Source organism: Phycodurus eques, chromosome 1, assembly GCF_024500275.1.
Source record: "Phycodurus eques isolate BA_2022a chromosome 1, UOR_Pequ_1.1, whole genome shotgun sequence".
Lineage (NCBI taxonomy): Eukaryota > Metazoa > Chordata > Actinopteri > Syngnathiformes > Syngnathidae > Phycodurus > Phycodurus eques.
This window is the reverse complement of record NC_084525.1, coordinates 24,038,525-24,053,365: the sequence shown is the minus strand read 5'-3', so window position 1 is coordinate 24,053,365 and position 14,841 is coordinate 24,038,525. Positions and strand designations below refer to the sequence as shown.

At 42.2% G+C, this 14,841-nt stretch overlaps 1 protein-coding gene across 1 annotated transcript in view; it reads right to left on the bottom strand.

The window, feature by feature from the left end:
* Positions 1 to 3,508: 3,508 nt before the first annotated feature.
* The window catches only part of si:dkey-190l8.2, a 38,699-nt gene continuing 27,366 nt past the window's right edge, over positions 3,509 to 14,841 (bottom strand). Inside the window, exons 6-10 of the mRNA XM_061684048.1 lie at positions 12,288 to 12,390; positions 12,074 to 12,198; positions 8,001 to 8,212; positions 4,524 to 4,632; positions 3,509 to 4,436 (exon numbers count right to left, since the gene is read on the bottom strand). Coding sequence (XP_061540032.1) covers positions 4,199 to 4,436; positions 4,524 to 4,632; positions 8,001 to 8,212; positions 12,074 to 12,198; positions 12,288 to 12,390 — 787 coding nt within the window. The 3' untranslated portion in view covers positions 3,509 to 4,198. The remainder of the gene's footprint in view (positions 4,437 to 4,523; positions 4,633 to 8,000; positions 8,213 to 12,073; positions 12,199 to 12,287; positions 12,391 to 14,841) is intronic.

Genomic DNA, 14,841 nt, shown 5'->3' with positions numbered 1-14,841 from the left:
GGCTCGTTAAGAAGAAAACCGGGCTGTTTCACACTGCCTGGGAGCTGTTGTGTTTGCTTTTGCTCGTTGGCGGCAACTGCAGCACTCAGGGTTTGCAGCTTCCTGGAAAGACTGCAGACGGAGACTCGATTCCACAATTCTTTAAATGCTTTTGTGAGTTCTCGTTTTATGAATGGTTTTTCTTTTGTAGTTCAAAGTCGAGCATGTTCACAAAAGCATTCGGTGTTGCCAATTTAGGGACTGTTTCCCTGTATTTAGTGACTCTTTTTTACCTCTAGCGACTGTCTTCAAAGACATGAACTGAATGAGTTTGTCAGTATCGTATGCCAAGAAATTCGCTTGGGGAAAGGATAACGTGGAGTCAGTGGTGCTGAATATTTTCAAAGACACTGTGGCCATTAATGCATTGCGATAGAAGTAATTTATCCACAGGTACGTGAGAGCCGGAGGAGGTTTGATGTTGCTTTTCAACAAAATACGTCTGGACAAGCCAAGCCATGCAACGCGATGGCTCATTTTATCATCAATTGTTGAATGTTCAAAATATTAAAGGTCCATTTCCATCTGTTTATTTTTAAATTACATTTTTATAATCTTTGTCCTTTTGCTGGGTTTCCATGATAATTTCGGTTGGTAATGCCCAAAATGTCCTTTTTCAAGCTATTTTAGTTGGTCTCTTCTGCCTGTCATTTGAGACTCTGATTTCTCGTTATTATGCGACCATGTAAATGAGCTTTGCTCTGGTTGGATCGCTCTTTCCCCTTTTAACGATGAAAAACAGCTTGTCTCTGATTGCTCCACATCACGCCGTCTGCTCGAGTCACTCTGGAGTCTTGGCGGCCAAGCATTCATCGAGACATCACAGCCTTCAATAAAACGTTCAGACTTGTGTCCGTTGCGAGAATTTGATACACGCTCAACGTGCATTCGCTTCATTTGCGCCACATTTATATGCTCCTCTCAGCTCGGTCTTCCTCAGCGGGTCATCGGCGCGCTTCCGTCCCATGAAGGAATGCTGTGACCGCTCTCTTAAAACCCAGAAATGCGGCTCAGCTAAGTTGAGCAGGTGGGTACTTGAATATTAATTGACAAAACTATGTCACAATGTCAGCGATTTCTAATCCACTCGTTTTGCAAGCCTTATGCCGTTTATTGACTTTTGCATTCAATCAATAAACTGCATAGATGTCAAACTTTAACCATGTCACAGACTCCTTTTGACCTATGTTATGCATAAAACGGTACTTTTTTAAAATTTATTTTTAATTTTTTTTAAATTAGTTACATTTTTTTTTTTTTTTTTTTTTATTCCGATAGAAGTTAACCTTTAATTCAGGATCTTACTTGCATGAAGGTTATTCTTGCCATTAGGCAAACACAGGCATTTGCCTTGGGCCAAGCGTCTCATTAAAAACTGATTAATAAAGTTGTCTTTGATTTAAAGAAATTATAGTTTGTCTTAAATCACACACTTAAACAAAAAATGCTTAATCTGTCATGATTGTTTTGACTGCTCCCCCTTCCCTTTTTCACTCAGTAGTCTATGCCATTACTACTCGGCGGTTGTGACCCTGGGTCCCGCATTTTCCTATTGTCTCTAAGTTGTGACCCACTTTTACAGAAGTTAAGGACAACAAAGAACGCATTGATTAAAAATAGCCTTTAAAAACATGCATGTCCCATTTTTAAACAAACTGCATGTTAACATGTTTAAAGTGCCTTTCATAGCACGTTATGGTGCAACATTAAGTTTTGGCTCTTTTTGAGGATGCAGACCAAAGCAACTAACATTTTTAACAGTCTGGATTATTACGCTATGTGGGTGTTTATTTGATTACGGGCCTTTGTTTCCTTGATGTATAATTTTAAGAAAAAATATATTTAAATAGATTATTTTCAGTAACCAGCAGTGGGCGTGCCTAATTATAAGTGTTGTCTAAAATTTCATGTTAATATTAGTATATTTTGACATTTTTTGAGTGGTTTTGTGGTGGTATTTTACAGTTTTCACCCTGTCCCTAGCACAGGGTTTGGATATGTGAAGCTCGACCTTTCTACTAAAAAAACCTTTCCCTTAAAGTTGCTGTCATTACCGCCACATTGACCATTTTCAGATCAAGTTTATTAAAAATCTGATTCTTTAATTCCCCGTGTCATTTTGTCTTATCACTTAAGCACCTGCTAGGGCAGAGAGAAGTCAGACATTTTGATAACTGGAAGAGTATGTTTTTTTTCCTTATTTGTAGCCTTAAGTCACATAATATTTTCATTGCATGCACCAAATGACTTGTAGTGTTAATGTTTAAAGGTTTTCCTGTAAAAACTTGATAATCATATAAAATGTTGTACAGGACTAGCTAGCTAAAAGAAAAAAACAAGATAACTGTACCACCATAGCACAGTTAGCTAAAAACTTTGAAATGTCATTTCCATCATGTCATTACCATCACAAGATTAATACATTTTTAATCAATATGCCATTGTGGCGGTAATGACATTTATCTAAGGTATCTGACAAAAAGACCAAATTAAAAAAAAAAAAAAAAAGAATCTTATGTCACTATATATGGACATTAACAGATTCTGAGTCACAGAAAGATGACAATTAAGGTAAGATAGGTATATATATCATCTTTGTGACATTTTATTTTTGAGAAAAATGAAAATCAAAAGTGCCAAAATCAAATAAACACCCATATAACCTCGGGAGGGGCTGGAAGTTGTGTTTATACTAATGTTGCTATCATATGCAATATCGTGTTTGACACATTTTCCAAATCACGCAAGTCCAGGATGCACGTTAAATACTTGACTGCTCCTACAGTGTGACATAACCCGAATTTGTAGGCAAGTCGGATTGCGCCTCGGTCTATCACTAACCTATACTAGCGCAGTACTTAAGTCATAATTAAACTTCAAGGCCAAAAATATAAAACAATAGTGAAAAGGAGTGAATATGGCACTAACCTAGCATGCCTTGTACCACAGCAAATCTGTAACTTTGAAATGTCGCACTGCAAGTAATGGAGAACCCCTTCTAAGTGAGAATACGAGTGGAAACTTTTTCATGGTGACAAATGTGCACAATTTGACAAAAGCAAGAGCCAGATGCTATTGCAGCACTGCGGTTCTAACCCTTAACCGACGAGGGAGAAGTGCCGAGTGACTCTTGTCATCACAAAGATTTGAGTGGTCATATTTAAAGTGGTCAAAATGCTACAAGGGGCCGTTAGGACATTATTCATTAGCTCCCACACTTACTATTCAAATGCTTTCACACACACAAACTACTGAAAGTCTCTCATAAACACTACTCAAACGCTCTCACGAACACTAGTTATTTAACTAGTGTTCGTGAGAGCGTTTGAGAGTATTTACTCTCATACGCACATCGATTATGCTCACACATGAATAGTGTAAATCTTTTATTTGGTAGTTCAATTCAAAAAGTGAATATACAGCAAATAAAATAAAACCAACATATTGAGAAAATAAAATATAACGTCAAATGAAATAATTAATTCAAGAAATGATGTAGAAACTAGGTTGGAATTTGCCCTCTGAAAAGTACTTCAATGTTTAATAACTATGAGTACTGAAGAAAATTTTACTTTTCAACTATATTCTAAATTATTGAGCTGTACCTATATTAAAAATAGTCATGAAATATTTGACTGAGTGTGTGTAGTCTGTAGTGCATCTCTATGACACGAGTTTCACTACGACAATAAAATTCCTTCATTCCCTTTGGCCACCTCATTAGCTACACCGGCGCAGGGGAGCTTATATGCGACTATCCGGCCATCCTGCCTGCAACGAATTGTATACATTTCAGATTGTAACGCAGCGGTGTTGAAACTCTGACTTGAGTCGAGGAGTAAACACACGTCCACTTGCGCTTTAGCCCAAAAGGCACATTTATTCGAGTATTGTTCTTATCAATTAAAGTATTACTGTTGAGGAGATATAGTAAAAACATTGAATAATTAAAACCCCCAAAATCTGAAAAACTACTTTATTCCGAAGAATTAACATTTGTATGTCACTGTTCTTGTTCTTGCTCTGTTGAATATTAATTGCCCTTGGGTGTCTCCTCGTGGTCAGGTGTTTAGTTGGCTTGTGCCTCGGGCTGGCTCTACTGTGACCTTCCGACAGGCAGCTGTGCAAACGCGCTTATAATTGGCCCAGCTGCATTTGCTCACCTTGTCCTTTCGAGGGGGTGTTGAGGCGGCTTGTAACAGTCTTCCATAGAGTCGGGAAGCAGGGTGCCGCTCGTCTCCGGGAGCAGTCGACACAATACGCAGCCTATAATTGGCCCGCTGCTGTATATAAGCATGGCGGCCAGTGAGATGGCTCCCTCTGTGTTGGCCGGGAACAGAGTGCTGAGCAGACAGCCGAGCCGGAAACACAAGTTGACCGCTGACATACAACGCTGCCTGTGGGTGGAACACACGACATCTTAAAACAAACTAGTGGCCTCAGGAGGGAAATTTGCCTCCTCTCCTCCATCGCGACAGTGTCACCTGACCACTGTGGGGAACAGCTCGATGCTGTAGACAGCCAAGATGAAGATGGTGACCAGGATGCACAATTTGCCCACGAGTGCCAAACTCATCACCAGCATTGCGTCACCTGTAGAACCGACCGACATCTGATCATAATCCCGTCATGACCTGCTCTGTACCACATCGTATGTCGGCAGTGTTGGGGAGCAACTAATTACATGTTACGCAAGGAGATTATGTAATTTATACAAACTATATGTAATTGTAATCTGTTACATTACTTGGAGAAAATGTGTAATCATATTACAGTTCCGTTTGCAAATTCCCATGATTACAATTTTAATTTCATTTAAAAAATAGCCGTACTTCCCCCTTCTAAAGCCGGTGGTTGTGATTGGTTCTCTCGGGTCATGTCCTTCTGCCATAGTCTCTAACATGACATATTTTTCCAAATGACTTCAAAGCACGGCGGCACAGTGGACGACTGGTTAGCGCATCTGCCTCACAGTTCTGAGGACCGGGATTCAAATCCCGGCCCCCCCTGTGTGGAGTTTGCATTTTCTCCCTGTGCCTGTGTGGGTTTTCTCCGGGCACTCCAGTTTCCTCCCACATCCCAAAAACATGCGTGGTAGGTTGATTGGAGACTCTAAATTGCCCGTAGGTGTGTATGTGAGCGTAAATGATTGTTTGTTTATATGTGCCCTGCGATTGGCTGGCGACCAGTTCAGGGTGTACCCCACCTCTCGCCCGAAGATAGCTGGGATAGGCTCCAGCACGCATAAGAGGTACAGAAAATTGATGGATGGATGGACTTCATAGCACGACTTTGTAGTGCAATCTATTACGTTTTTCTAATATTTTCAAAAGGTTAGGCTCACAGTGGCGGCACGGTGGCCGACTGGTTAGAGCGTCAACCTCACAGTTCTGAGGACCCGGGTTCAATCCCCGGTCCCGCCTGTGTGGAGTTTGCATGTTCTCCCCGTGCCTGCGTGGGTTTTCTCCGGGCACTCCGGTTTCCTCCCACATCCCAAAAACATGCATTAATTGGAGACTCTAAATTGCCCCTAGGTGTGATTGTGAGTGCGAATGGTTGTTTGTTCGTATGTGCCCTGCGATTGGCTGGCAACCAGTTCAGGGTGTACCCCGCCTCCTGCCCGATGACAGCTGGGATTGGCTCCAGCACGCCCGCGACCCTCGTGAGGAGAAGCGGCAAAGAAAATGGATGGATTGATGGATAGCCTCACAGTTAACACAAAAAAACATTGATGTTTTATTAACATTTTAATCTTTAGAATTTTGGATTTTTTTTATGGAACATTCACTTATCTGTGTTGTCATATGAGGTTTTTTTGTTAAATTGTGCACTTATGTCGTTAGATCATGTTTTTCACATGCTGTAGCTGTTCACACAATGCAATGAACACATACTATTTACATTTAATCATGTTTTGTTATCAGGTTGTTATTTGTGTAAAGAACATCCATCCATTTTCTGAGCCGCTTCTCCTCACTAGGGTCGCGGGCGTGCTGGAGCCTATCCCAGCTGTCTGTGTAAAGAACAAATATGTTATTAATTCCAATATATATTTATATCCTTTATAGTTTTAATCCACTTCTTGAGGAAACATCCACGGGTCCTGTTGATGCATTCATACAAAATTAAGAAAAGTATCCAAAATGTAATTAGTTATGTAATCCTTTAAGAAAATACCAATAATTCAAATAGGTACACTGCAATTACATTTTTAACAGGGTAAATTGTTATTGTACCCAACTACATTTCCAAAGTAATCTTCCCAACACTGCATAATTAGTCAAGCAGTGTTTCCCAACCACTGGGCCTCAAGCACATACACACGTGGATAAAATTGTTGGTACCCCACTGTTGATGAAAGAAAAACCCACAGTGGTCATAGAGATAACTTTAATCTGACAAAAGTAATACATTAAAAAGTTATGAAAATTAATCAATGAAAATCAGACATTGCTTTTGAATTGTGGTTCAACAGAATTAGTTTAAAAAACACAAGCTCATGAAACAGGCCAGGAGAATTAAGCTGTGTATCCACCTGTTGCTAATTGGTACATCACAATAAGTCATGGCTTCCAGCGACTATATGAGCATTGTGTTCAACGATGCAGACCCACATTTCACACCAAGTTAGTGAGTAAATTAAAGATCCTGTAAAATCAATTCCATGTTTTGTTTCTAAATACATGAAATATGTTTGAAGATAAACGCTGAAAATGTGCAAAGACTGAGAACAATGAAGTACTGAATTGTTGAGTTAAGTGTTAAACTCTTTTTCACCATCTCAGCTGTACAGATTTTTTGGCCACGTCGAAAAGATTCTCTATTTATTGTACTTTATGATATACAGTAATGACATAATTAAATAGAATGTAAAGAATTAAACAGTTTTGCCATATTTTTTGCTTCAATTTAACAGACATTGTGCTGCTCCTTCTGTTGTGCGCGCTTTGACAACCTGAGGCTAATACAATATAGACATGTAATCCCTATGTCTATTACGTATTACATGGAGCCGGTCTCAGCTCCTCAGTAATTTGCAGTTATATTAGTCATTCTTCGCAGAGGTAAAGAATATATGTGTGAGTATTGTTATATTATCTGTTGCTTTACCGTTTTGTGTTCAAATATCCATTGCTTAGAGGGTGATAACACTGCGACACCGATGCTATTCATCAGCTTGTATGGCATTTTGCATTGTTTGTTAGCATTAAGCTAAAGTGACTCAGTTACAGCAAAGAAGAATCATCTTTATTGTCACGAACATGCTAGCATGCACATGAAATTTGTTCTCTGCATTTTACCCATCACAGTGAACAGACACACTTGTTAGTGGAACAGACTGGAGCAGGGGGCAACTTAAGCGCCTGGGGAGCAGCTTGGGGTATTGGTGTCTTGCTCAAAGACACCACAGCTGTGAGGAGACGATAGATGCTAGATGCTGGGGGATGGTCTGGTCTTGAACCTGGGTCCCCACGGTGGCAAGCGATGATCTTAACCATTGGTCCACAGCTTTGTTTTAATTAAATACACAACATGGAATTCTCTTTTTATGTTTTAGAGTCAACTTGAACTGGGAGTGGCACTAAACAGCTTGAAGCCTCCTTTTGAAGATTTGTTCACTATCGGCCAAACCGCTGCTTCTTGTGAAGTGACTTGAGTTACTGCCACTAGACAGCGGTCGTATCTCAATTTTTGCTCGCAGGTTAAAGCAAAAAATCTGCTGAACAACAACTCATATCTCAAAAGAAACATGAGTTGGGTCATCCATATCTCAAGGCACCACTGTATATACTTTTTGTGACGTTTTTGTTTCGTGGTGTGCCATGAGATTTTTTTTAAATGTACAGTATAAAATATGTGCTTTGGCTCAATAAAGGTTGGGAAAGACTGCGAGAGTGGATGGAGTCTGTACACAAACAAGTGCCACACACTAAGCCTTTGGTTATTTGTGGAAGCCTTACATTGGTATCTGGACAGAAGCAAAGACAGGAAGCAGGCAGTGCCGCTCAGGAACAAGGTCAGCATGCTCATCGGACGCCGATCCAGCCGGACCAGAGGGACAAGCAAACAGGGAGCCTCTGATAGGCCGGAGAAGAACTGCGCGGAGTAAACGTTGACGCCGAACGAGCCAATGTTCATACAGATGCCGAAGTATGTCAGCGCAGTTACAGCACTGGCCAATCATGACACAGATGAGAATTATACTCAGCATGGAGGGACAACAGATCTGCAACACAGCACTGAGAGCATTATCACATGTGAGTACACAACTGTTACACAACTGCTCGACAACTGGCCAAGTCAGGATGTCCTGGAGGATTATTATTTGTCGCAGATTCATAGTCATTCATTAACACGCCACAGTGAGGGAGTCCTATGAATACGTTTTTACTTCACACCAACAAGGAAACAAATTTTTCCATTGTCGTGACATTTCATATTGTAAAAGTACAGTAAAGCCCTACTATTCGAGCCATCCCGCAAATAGTGAAAAAACGAGAGTAATTGACGTACCCCTTAAAAATGTTTAGAATAGTTTCAACCATAAGTACAGTAATCCCTCATTTATCATGGGGGTTAGCATCCATCTTCCGCTTATCCGGGGTCAGGTCGTCGGGGCAACAGCTTAAGCAGGGAAGCAGACTTCCCTCTCGGCAGCTACTTCGTCCAACTGTTCCAGGAGGATACCACGGCGTTCCCAGGCCAACCGGGAGACATGTCTCTCCAGTGTGTCCTGGGGCGTTCCCAGGACACTTCACCAGGGAGCCGTCCAGGAAGCATCCTAACCAGGTGGCCAAGCCACCTAATCTGGCTCTCCTCTATGCTGGTGCAGTGGCTCAACTGAGCCCCCCCTGGATGGCCGAACTTCTCACCCTAAGGTAGAGCCCGGACACCCTGCGGAGGAAACAAATTTCGGCCGCTTGTAACCGCGATTCTTTCATTCACGACCCACAACTCGTTACCATAGGTGAGTGTAGGAACATAGATCGCCAGTAAATCGAGACCTTCGCCTTTCGGCTAAGCTCCTTCTTTACCACGACAGATCTATACGATGTCCGCATAACTGCAGACGCAACACCGATCCGCCTGGCGATCTACCGCTCTATTCTTCCCTCACTCGTGAACAAGACCCCAAAATACTCGAAGTGCTCCACTTGGTTGACGATCTCATTCCCGACTTGGAGAGGAGTACCAACTGAGTACTATGGTCTCAGATATGGAGTTGCTGATTCTAATCCCAACCGCTTGACACTAGGCTGCGAACCGCTCCAGTGAGAGTTGGAGATCACGGCTTGATGAAGCCAAGAAAAACCCTGCAATAGACGAAATCCTCGAAGTAGCGAGTGATTATTTATTGTATTATACATTCATTCATTCATTCATCCATTTTCCGTACGGCTTATACTCACTAGGGTCGCGGACATGCTGAAGCCTGTCCAAGTTATCTTTGGGTGAGAGGCGGGGTACACCCTGAACTGGTCGCCAGCCAATCGCAGGGCATATATATAAACAAACAACCATTCGCACCCACATTGACACCTACGGGCAATTTAGAGTCTTGAATCAACCTACCACACATGTTTTTTGGAGAAGAAACAGGAGCACTCAGAGAAAAGTCATGCAGGCACAGGGAGAACATACAAACTCCACACAGGCGAGGATGGATTTGAACCTGGGTCCTCAGAACAGTGAGGCAGATGTGCTAAATAGTCGTCCACCGTTCCACCATTTATTGTATTATCCATCCATCCATCAATTTTCTGAGCCGCTTATCCTCACTAGGGTCGCGGGCGTGCTGGAGCCTATCCCAGCTGTCATCGGGCAGGAGGCGGGGTTCACCCTGAACTGGTTGCCAGCCAATCGCAGGGCACATACAAACAGACAACCATTCGCACTCACATGCACACCTACGGGCAATTTAGAGTCTCCAATTTATGCATGTTTTTGGGATGTGGGAGGAAACCGGATTGCCCGGAGAAAACCCACGCAGGCACGGGGAGAACATGCAAACTCCACACAGTCGGGGCCGGGGATTGAACCCGGGTCCTCAGAACTGTGAGGCTGACGCTCTAACCAGTCGGCCACCGTGCCGCCATTTATTGTATTAGTCATATAAATGTAAACATTTCATATATACAATTCAATGTCAATAAGTGATACTTTAGAGAGGTGCAGGTGCTCCATTTGTCCACTTGAGGTCACCAACCACACACTCTACACGAGCACATGCCTACAAAAGGCATGTGTGCTCCGCTTGGGTAACATGAACAACCTATGGTGTAAGTGGGTGATTTCCTGGCTAAAGCATTAGGCACTGTGCTTCACAGTGATGGCCCCGGCAGTGTAGGCAGCTCAAAGTATCATGGAAAGTAGAGTTGGCAGATCCTGCTGCTTCCCAGAATTCTTTGAGGTGCTCTTTTTAACTACAGTACTGTCGTTGTAGAAAATCAAGCTAAACGTTGCTCTTTACTTGCATTTGTTCCTTTCCATATTGTTATGAGTTCATGCATTAGGTGCATATGTTGGGCTGAGTTGGTATTTGTGAATTTATTTCATGAGATTCTGCCTGTGGCCTGTGTTTTAAACAGTCGCATTCCGGTCATGTAAAGCGACTTGGTGACTTATCAAATATATGAGTTGAAATTGCTCTATATGGTTTCTTTTTCTGCAAACTAGAAGAGCCCATTTGTCCTTATGTATCATTGTTGGCACATTTTAGTCAAATAGCCAGTAATGCTAACGTTACCAGAGATGTGCAGGTGAGTCACTGCACTATGCTATTGCAATTAAGTGAGGGTTCATGTATACCACAAACTGTGATCCCACAAAACATTAATATAATTTCAAACACTTCTTGTAACATTACATTCATACAAATAAATGACAAATTATTTGATTTTGAAAATGTTTTACCAGAAGCGCAAGGACGCTATAGATTGCCTTCGCAAGCCGTGAAAATAGCTCATTGTAAAGTTATAATGACAATTCTGTCTTTTAGTAGTCAGTCGTTTTTAACAGCCATTCTGCAGAGCAAAAACATAGAAACGCGGTGAAGACGTGGTGATAACTTCCACTAACAGCCCAGGCTAAACTTAGCTCCTCCCGATACACAAAGATCAAAGAATAGTCGAGATGCATGACTTCAACATGCATTGAACCCTCCTCGCATGTTCGTTCTTCAGCATATTTGTACTCAGTCCAAAGCAATAAACATAGAACCTTGGCACCATCTCATGGAATTTTGGTGGTGTTGTTAGGATGGAGTTTTTTCATCTGCGTTTGTGATGTCCTCTTTTGTTGTTGGTCCTAGACTGCATCTCATGCACAGAGTGAAAGTGAAAGTATGTTTTTGCTTCTCTCTCGATGCAGCTGCTAATAGCTGTTACAATGTGTCCTGTATTCCCGAACATTTCTTATTGTAGGCAAATGCCAAAAGTTGAGTTTAATGACTTAATACCACTTGCGTATGTAAAGTGCTAGGCCGCATTCGTGCTAGTGTTTCGTGAGCCTTATGTGAAAGTGCTTTGTTTGTGTTGAAATATTAAATTACCGAATACAGTCGTCAATGTAGCATGGGTGCACGATTGTGTTAATGCTAGACGCATGGTGTTGATGCTTTGCTTATTCTTTGGCTGCATTGTTACAGACCACAGTAAATACATCAATCCAAACAGCATATCAGGCTCTGTTTGAAGTGCTCTGCTGCTATCTTGTGACATCTTTAGCGACTAACAGATCCCTTTTGAGGAGGAGGCTCAATTATTCAGAGCTATTCCCAGCAGGGCTTGGACACCAATTAGCCAGGTCTATGGCGTCATCTTGTGAAAGTGAATGTGAATGGTTGGTTGTTTATATGTGCCCTGCAATTGGCTGGCGACCAGTTCAGGGTGTACCCTGCCTCTCACGCAAAAATAGCTGGGAAAGGCTCTAGCACGCCCGCAACCCTAGCGAGGACACCATTACAAAAAGTGCACAAAAAAGACAAAGAAAATGGGAACGTGTGGCGGTTCACTGTAGAAGAACAATTGGTTACCCCAGATAGCTCATGATTGACAGCCGCAGTAGGATAATTGGATGTCTAAGGGGAAAGTCATTTGGTGGTTGCTCTTTCGGTGCCGCGGCAACTTTCTGCTTCTCCAGCCTGTTTGAGCTCAGAAGCTACACACACACACAAACACACGCAGACAAGTGGATTATTCAAACTGCAGAATATTTGTGTGTGTGTGTGTGTGTTAGTGTCTGCATACCAAGTCCACACACTGCTTGTCTGCCTCACTTCTGCTACAGTAGTGGTACAGAACATCCATTCTCTCCATTAACACCAACCAGCTCGGAGACTCTGGAATGGAACTGTGTGGACAAACAGAAATACTGTACACCTGAGAACAGAACAGGACAGAAAGACAGTGCAGGTGGACAGACAGCATACAAGCTAGGGCCCGACCGATTAATCGAGTGACCAATTTTACTGGCCGATAGTAGCCCTTTTCAAATCTGCGAACATTTTTGCAGATTTTTGGTTTTGTTTTAACACAACGTATCACATTACTACAACAAGACAAGAATAATGACATACAAACAAGCATCAATACCAAGTTTTGGGTAAGTTTTAGTGTTTGCGTCACTGTGGATACATACATTTCTTGAAGAGAAACTTTGTTTCTGGCAAACTTTAAAAATGACTAAGAAAAAAAATTGACTCCTGTTTTAGTTTAACTCTCTCTCTCTGTGTACACTGCCGTGAAAAAGTATTGTCCCCCTTCTCAAATTCTAATATTTTTACATAGTTTCCCCACTTTCATGTTTAAGATCACCAAACAAACGTAAATGGCAGACAAATATAACCCAAGTGAACTTAAAATGCTGCTTTTAAATGGTGATTTATTAGGAAAAAGCCTGTCTGAAAAAGTAATTACGCCCTCATTAAATCATAAATTCATTCATTGCTAATCACAATTTTTGGTTAATTTTCACTGATCACCCCCAAGCATGATAACCTCCAGACCTGTCCAATCAAGAAATTGCTTCAGTAGAATCTGTCCTGATGAAATCAAGTCAGACTGCAAATCAAAAAAAGCTGCAACAAAATGACATGATCCAAAGAAATTACAGAACAGTAATTGGCATCTATCAGTCTGGAAAGGGTTACAAAAGCCATTTCTAAAGCTTTAGGATTCCAGCGAACCATTGGGAGAGGCATTAACCTCAAATGGAGAAATTATGCAACAGTGGGGAACCTTCCCAGGAGTGGCTGGCCTACAAAGATTACCTCAAGGGCACATCAACGCCAGAAAGAAACCCAGGACAACTTTTAAAGAACTGCAGGCCTCCGTTGCCTCAGTTAAGGTCAGTGTTCATGACACAACAATAAAGAAGAGACTGGGCAAAAACGGCATCCATGGCAGAGTTCCAAGGCAAAAAAAGAAATACTGCTGACCAAAAAGAACATCAAGGCTCGTCTTACTTTTACAAAAGTACAACAACTGAATGATTCCCAAGACTTTTGGGAGAATATTAAATGGACTGACAGGATGAAAGTTGATTTTTTTGGAAGGTGTGAGTCTCGTGACATCTGGCGTAAATGTAGTACAGCATTTCAGAAAAAGAGCATCGAACCAACCGTCAAACATGGTGGTGGTAGTGTGATGGTCTTCGGCTGTTTTTGCTCCTTCAGGACCTGGACAACGTGCTGTGATTGATGGAACCATGAATTCTGAAGGCTCGCCTCACTCTTTCCAAAAAAACATTTATATTATTCCCAATAATTTGGGGAGAATATTATATGGAGTGACGAGATTAAAGTTGATCTTTTTGGAATGTCTGTGTCTGGCATCTGCCATAAATGTAACACAGCATTTCAGAAAACGAATATCATACCAACACTTTAACATGCTGGTGTTAGTGTGATGCTCTCGGGTTGCCTTGCTTCTTCAGGACCTGGACAACTTGCTCTGATTGATGGAACCGTGAATTCTGCTCTTTCACAGAAAATCCTGAAGGAGAATCTTCAGCCATCAGTTGGTGACCTCAGACTGAAGCGCACTTGGGTCTCAGCGGGATAACGATCCAAAACACACCAGCGAGTCCACTTCTTCTTCTTTTCCTTTCGGCTTGTCCCGTTAGCGCGTCATCCTTTTCCGTGTAAGCCTATCTCCTGCATCCTCCTCTCGAACACCAACTGCCATCATGTCTTCCCTCACGACTCACTTTGGTCTTCCTCGAGCTCTCTTGCCTGGCAGCTCCATCCTCATCATCCTTCTTCCAATATACTCACTATTTCTCCTCTGGACTTGTCCAAACCATTGAAGTCTGCGCTCTCTAACTTTGTCTCCAAAACATCGAACCTCGGCTGTCCCTCTGATGAGCTCATTTCTAATTTTAACCAACTCGGTCACTCCGAGAGCGAACCTCAACATCTTCATTTCCGCCGCCTCCAGCTCTTCTTCCTGTTGTCTCTTCAGTGCCACTGTCTCTAATCCGTACATCATGGCTGGCCTCACTACTGTTTTATAAACTTTGCCCTTCATCCTAGCAGAGACTCTTCTGTCACATAACACACCTGACACGTTCATCCACCCGTTCCAACCTGCTTGGACCCGTTTCTTCACTTCCTGACCACACTCACCATTGCTCTGGACGGTTGACCCCAAGTATTTAAAGTCCTCCACCCTTGCTATCGCTTCTCCCTGTAGCCTCATTCTTCCCCCACCAGCCCTCTCATTCATGCACATATATTCTGTTTTACTTCGGCTCATATTTGTTTGGCAAGGTTTTAAGCCGGATGCCCTTCCTGACGCAACC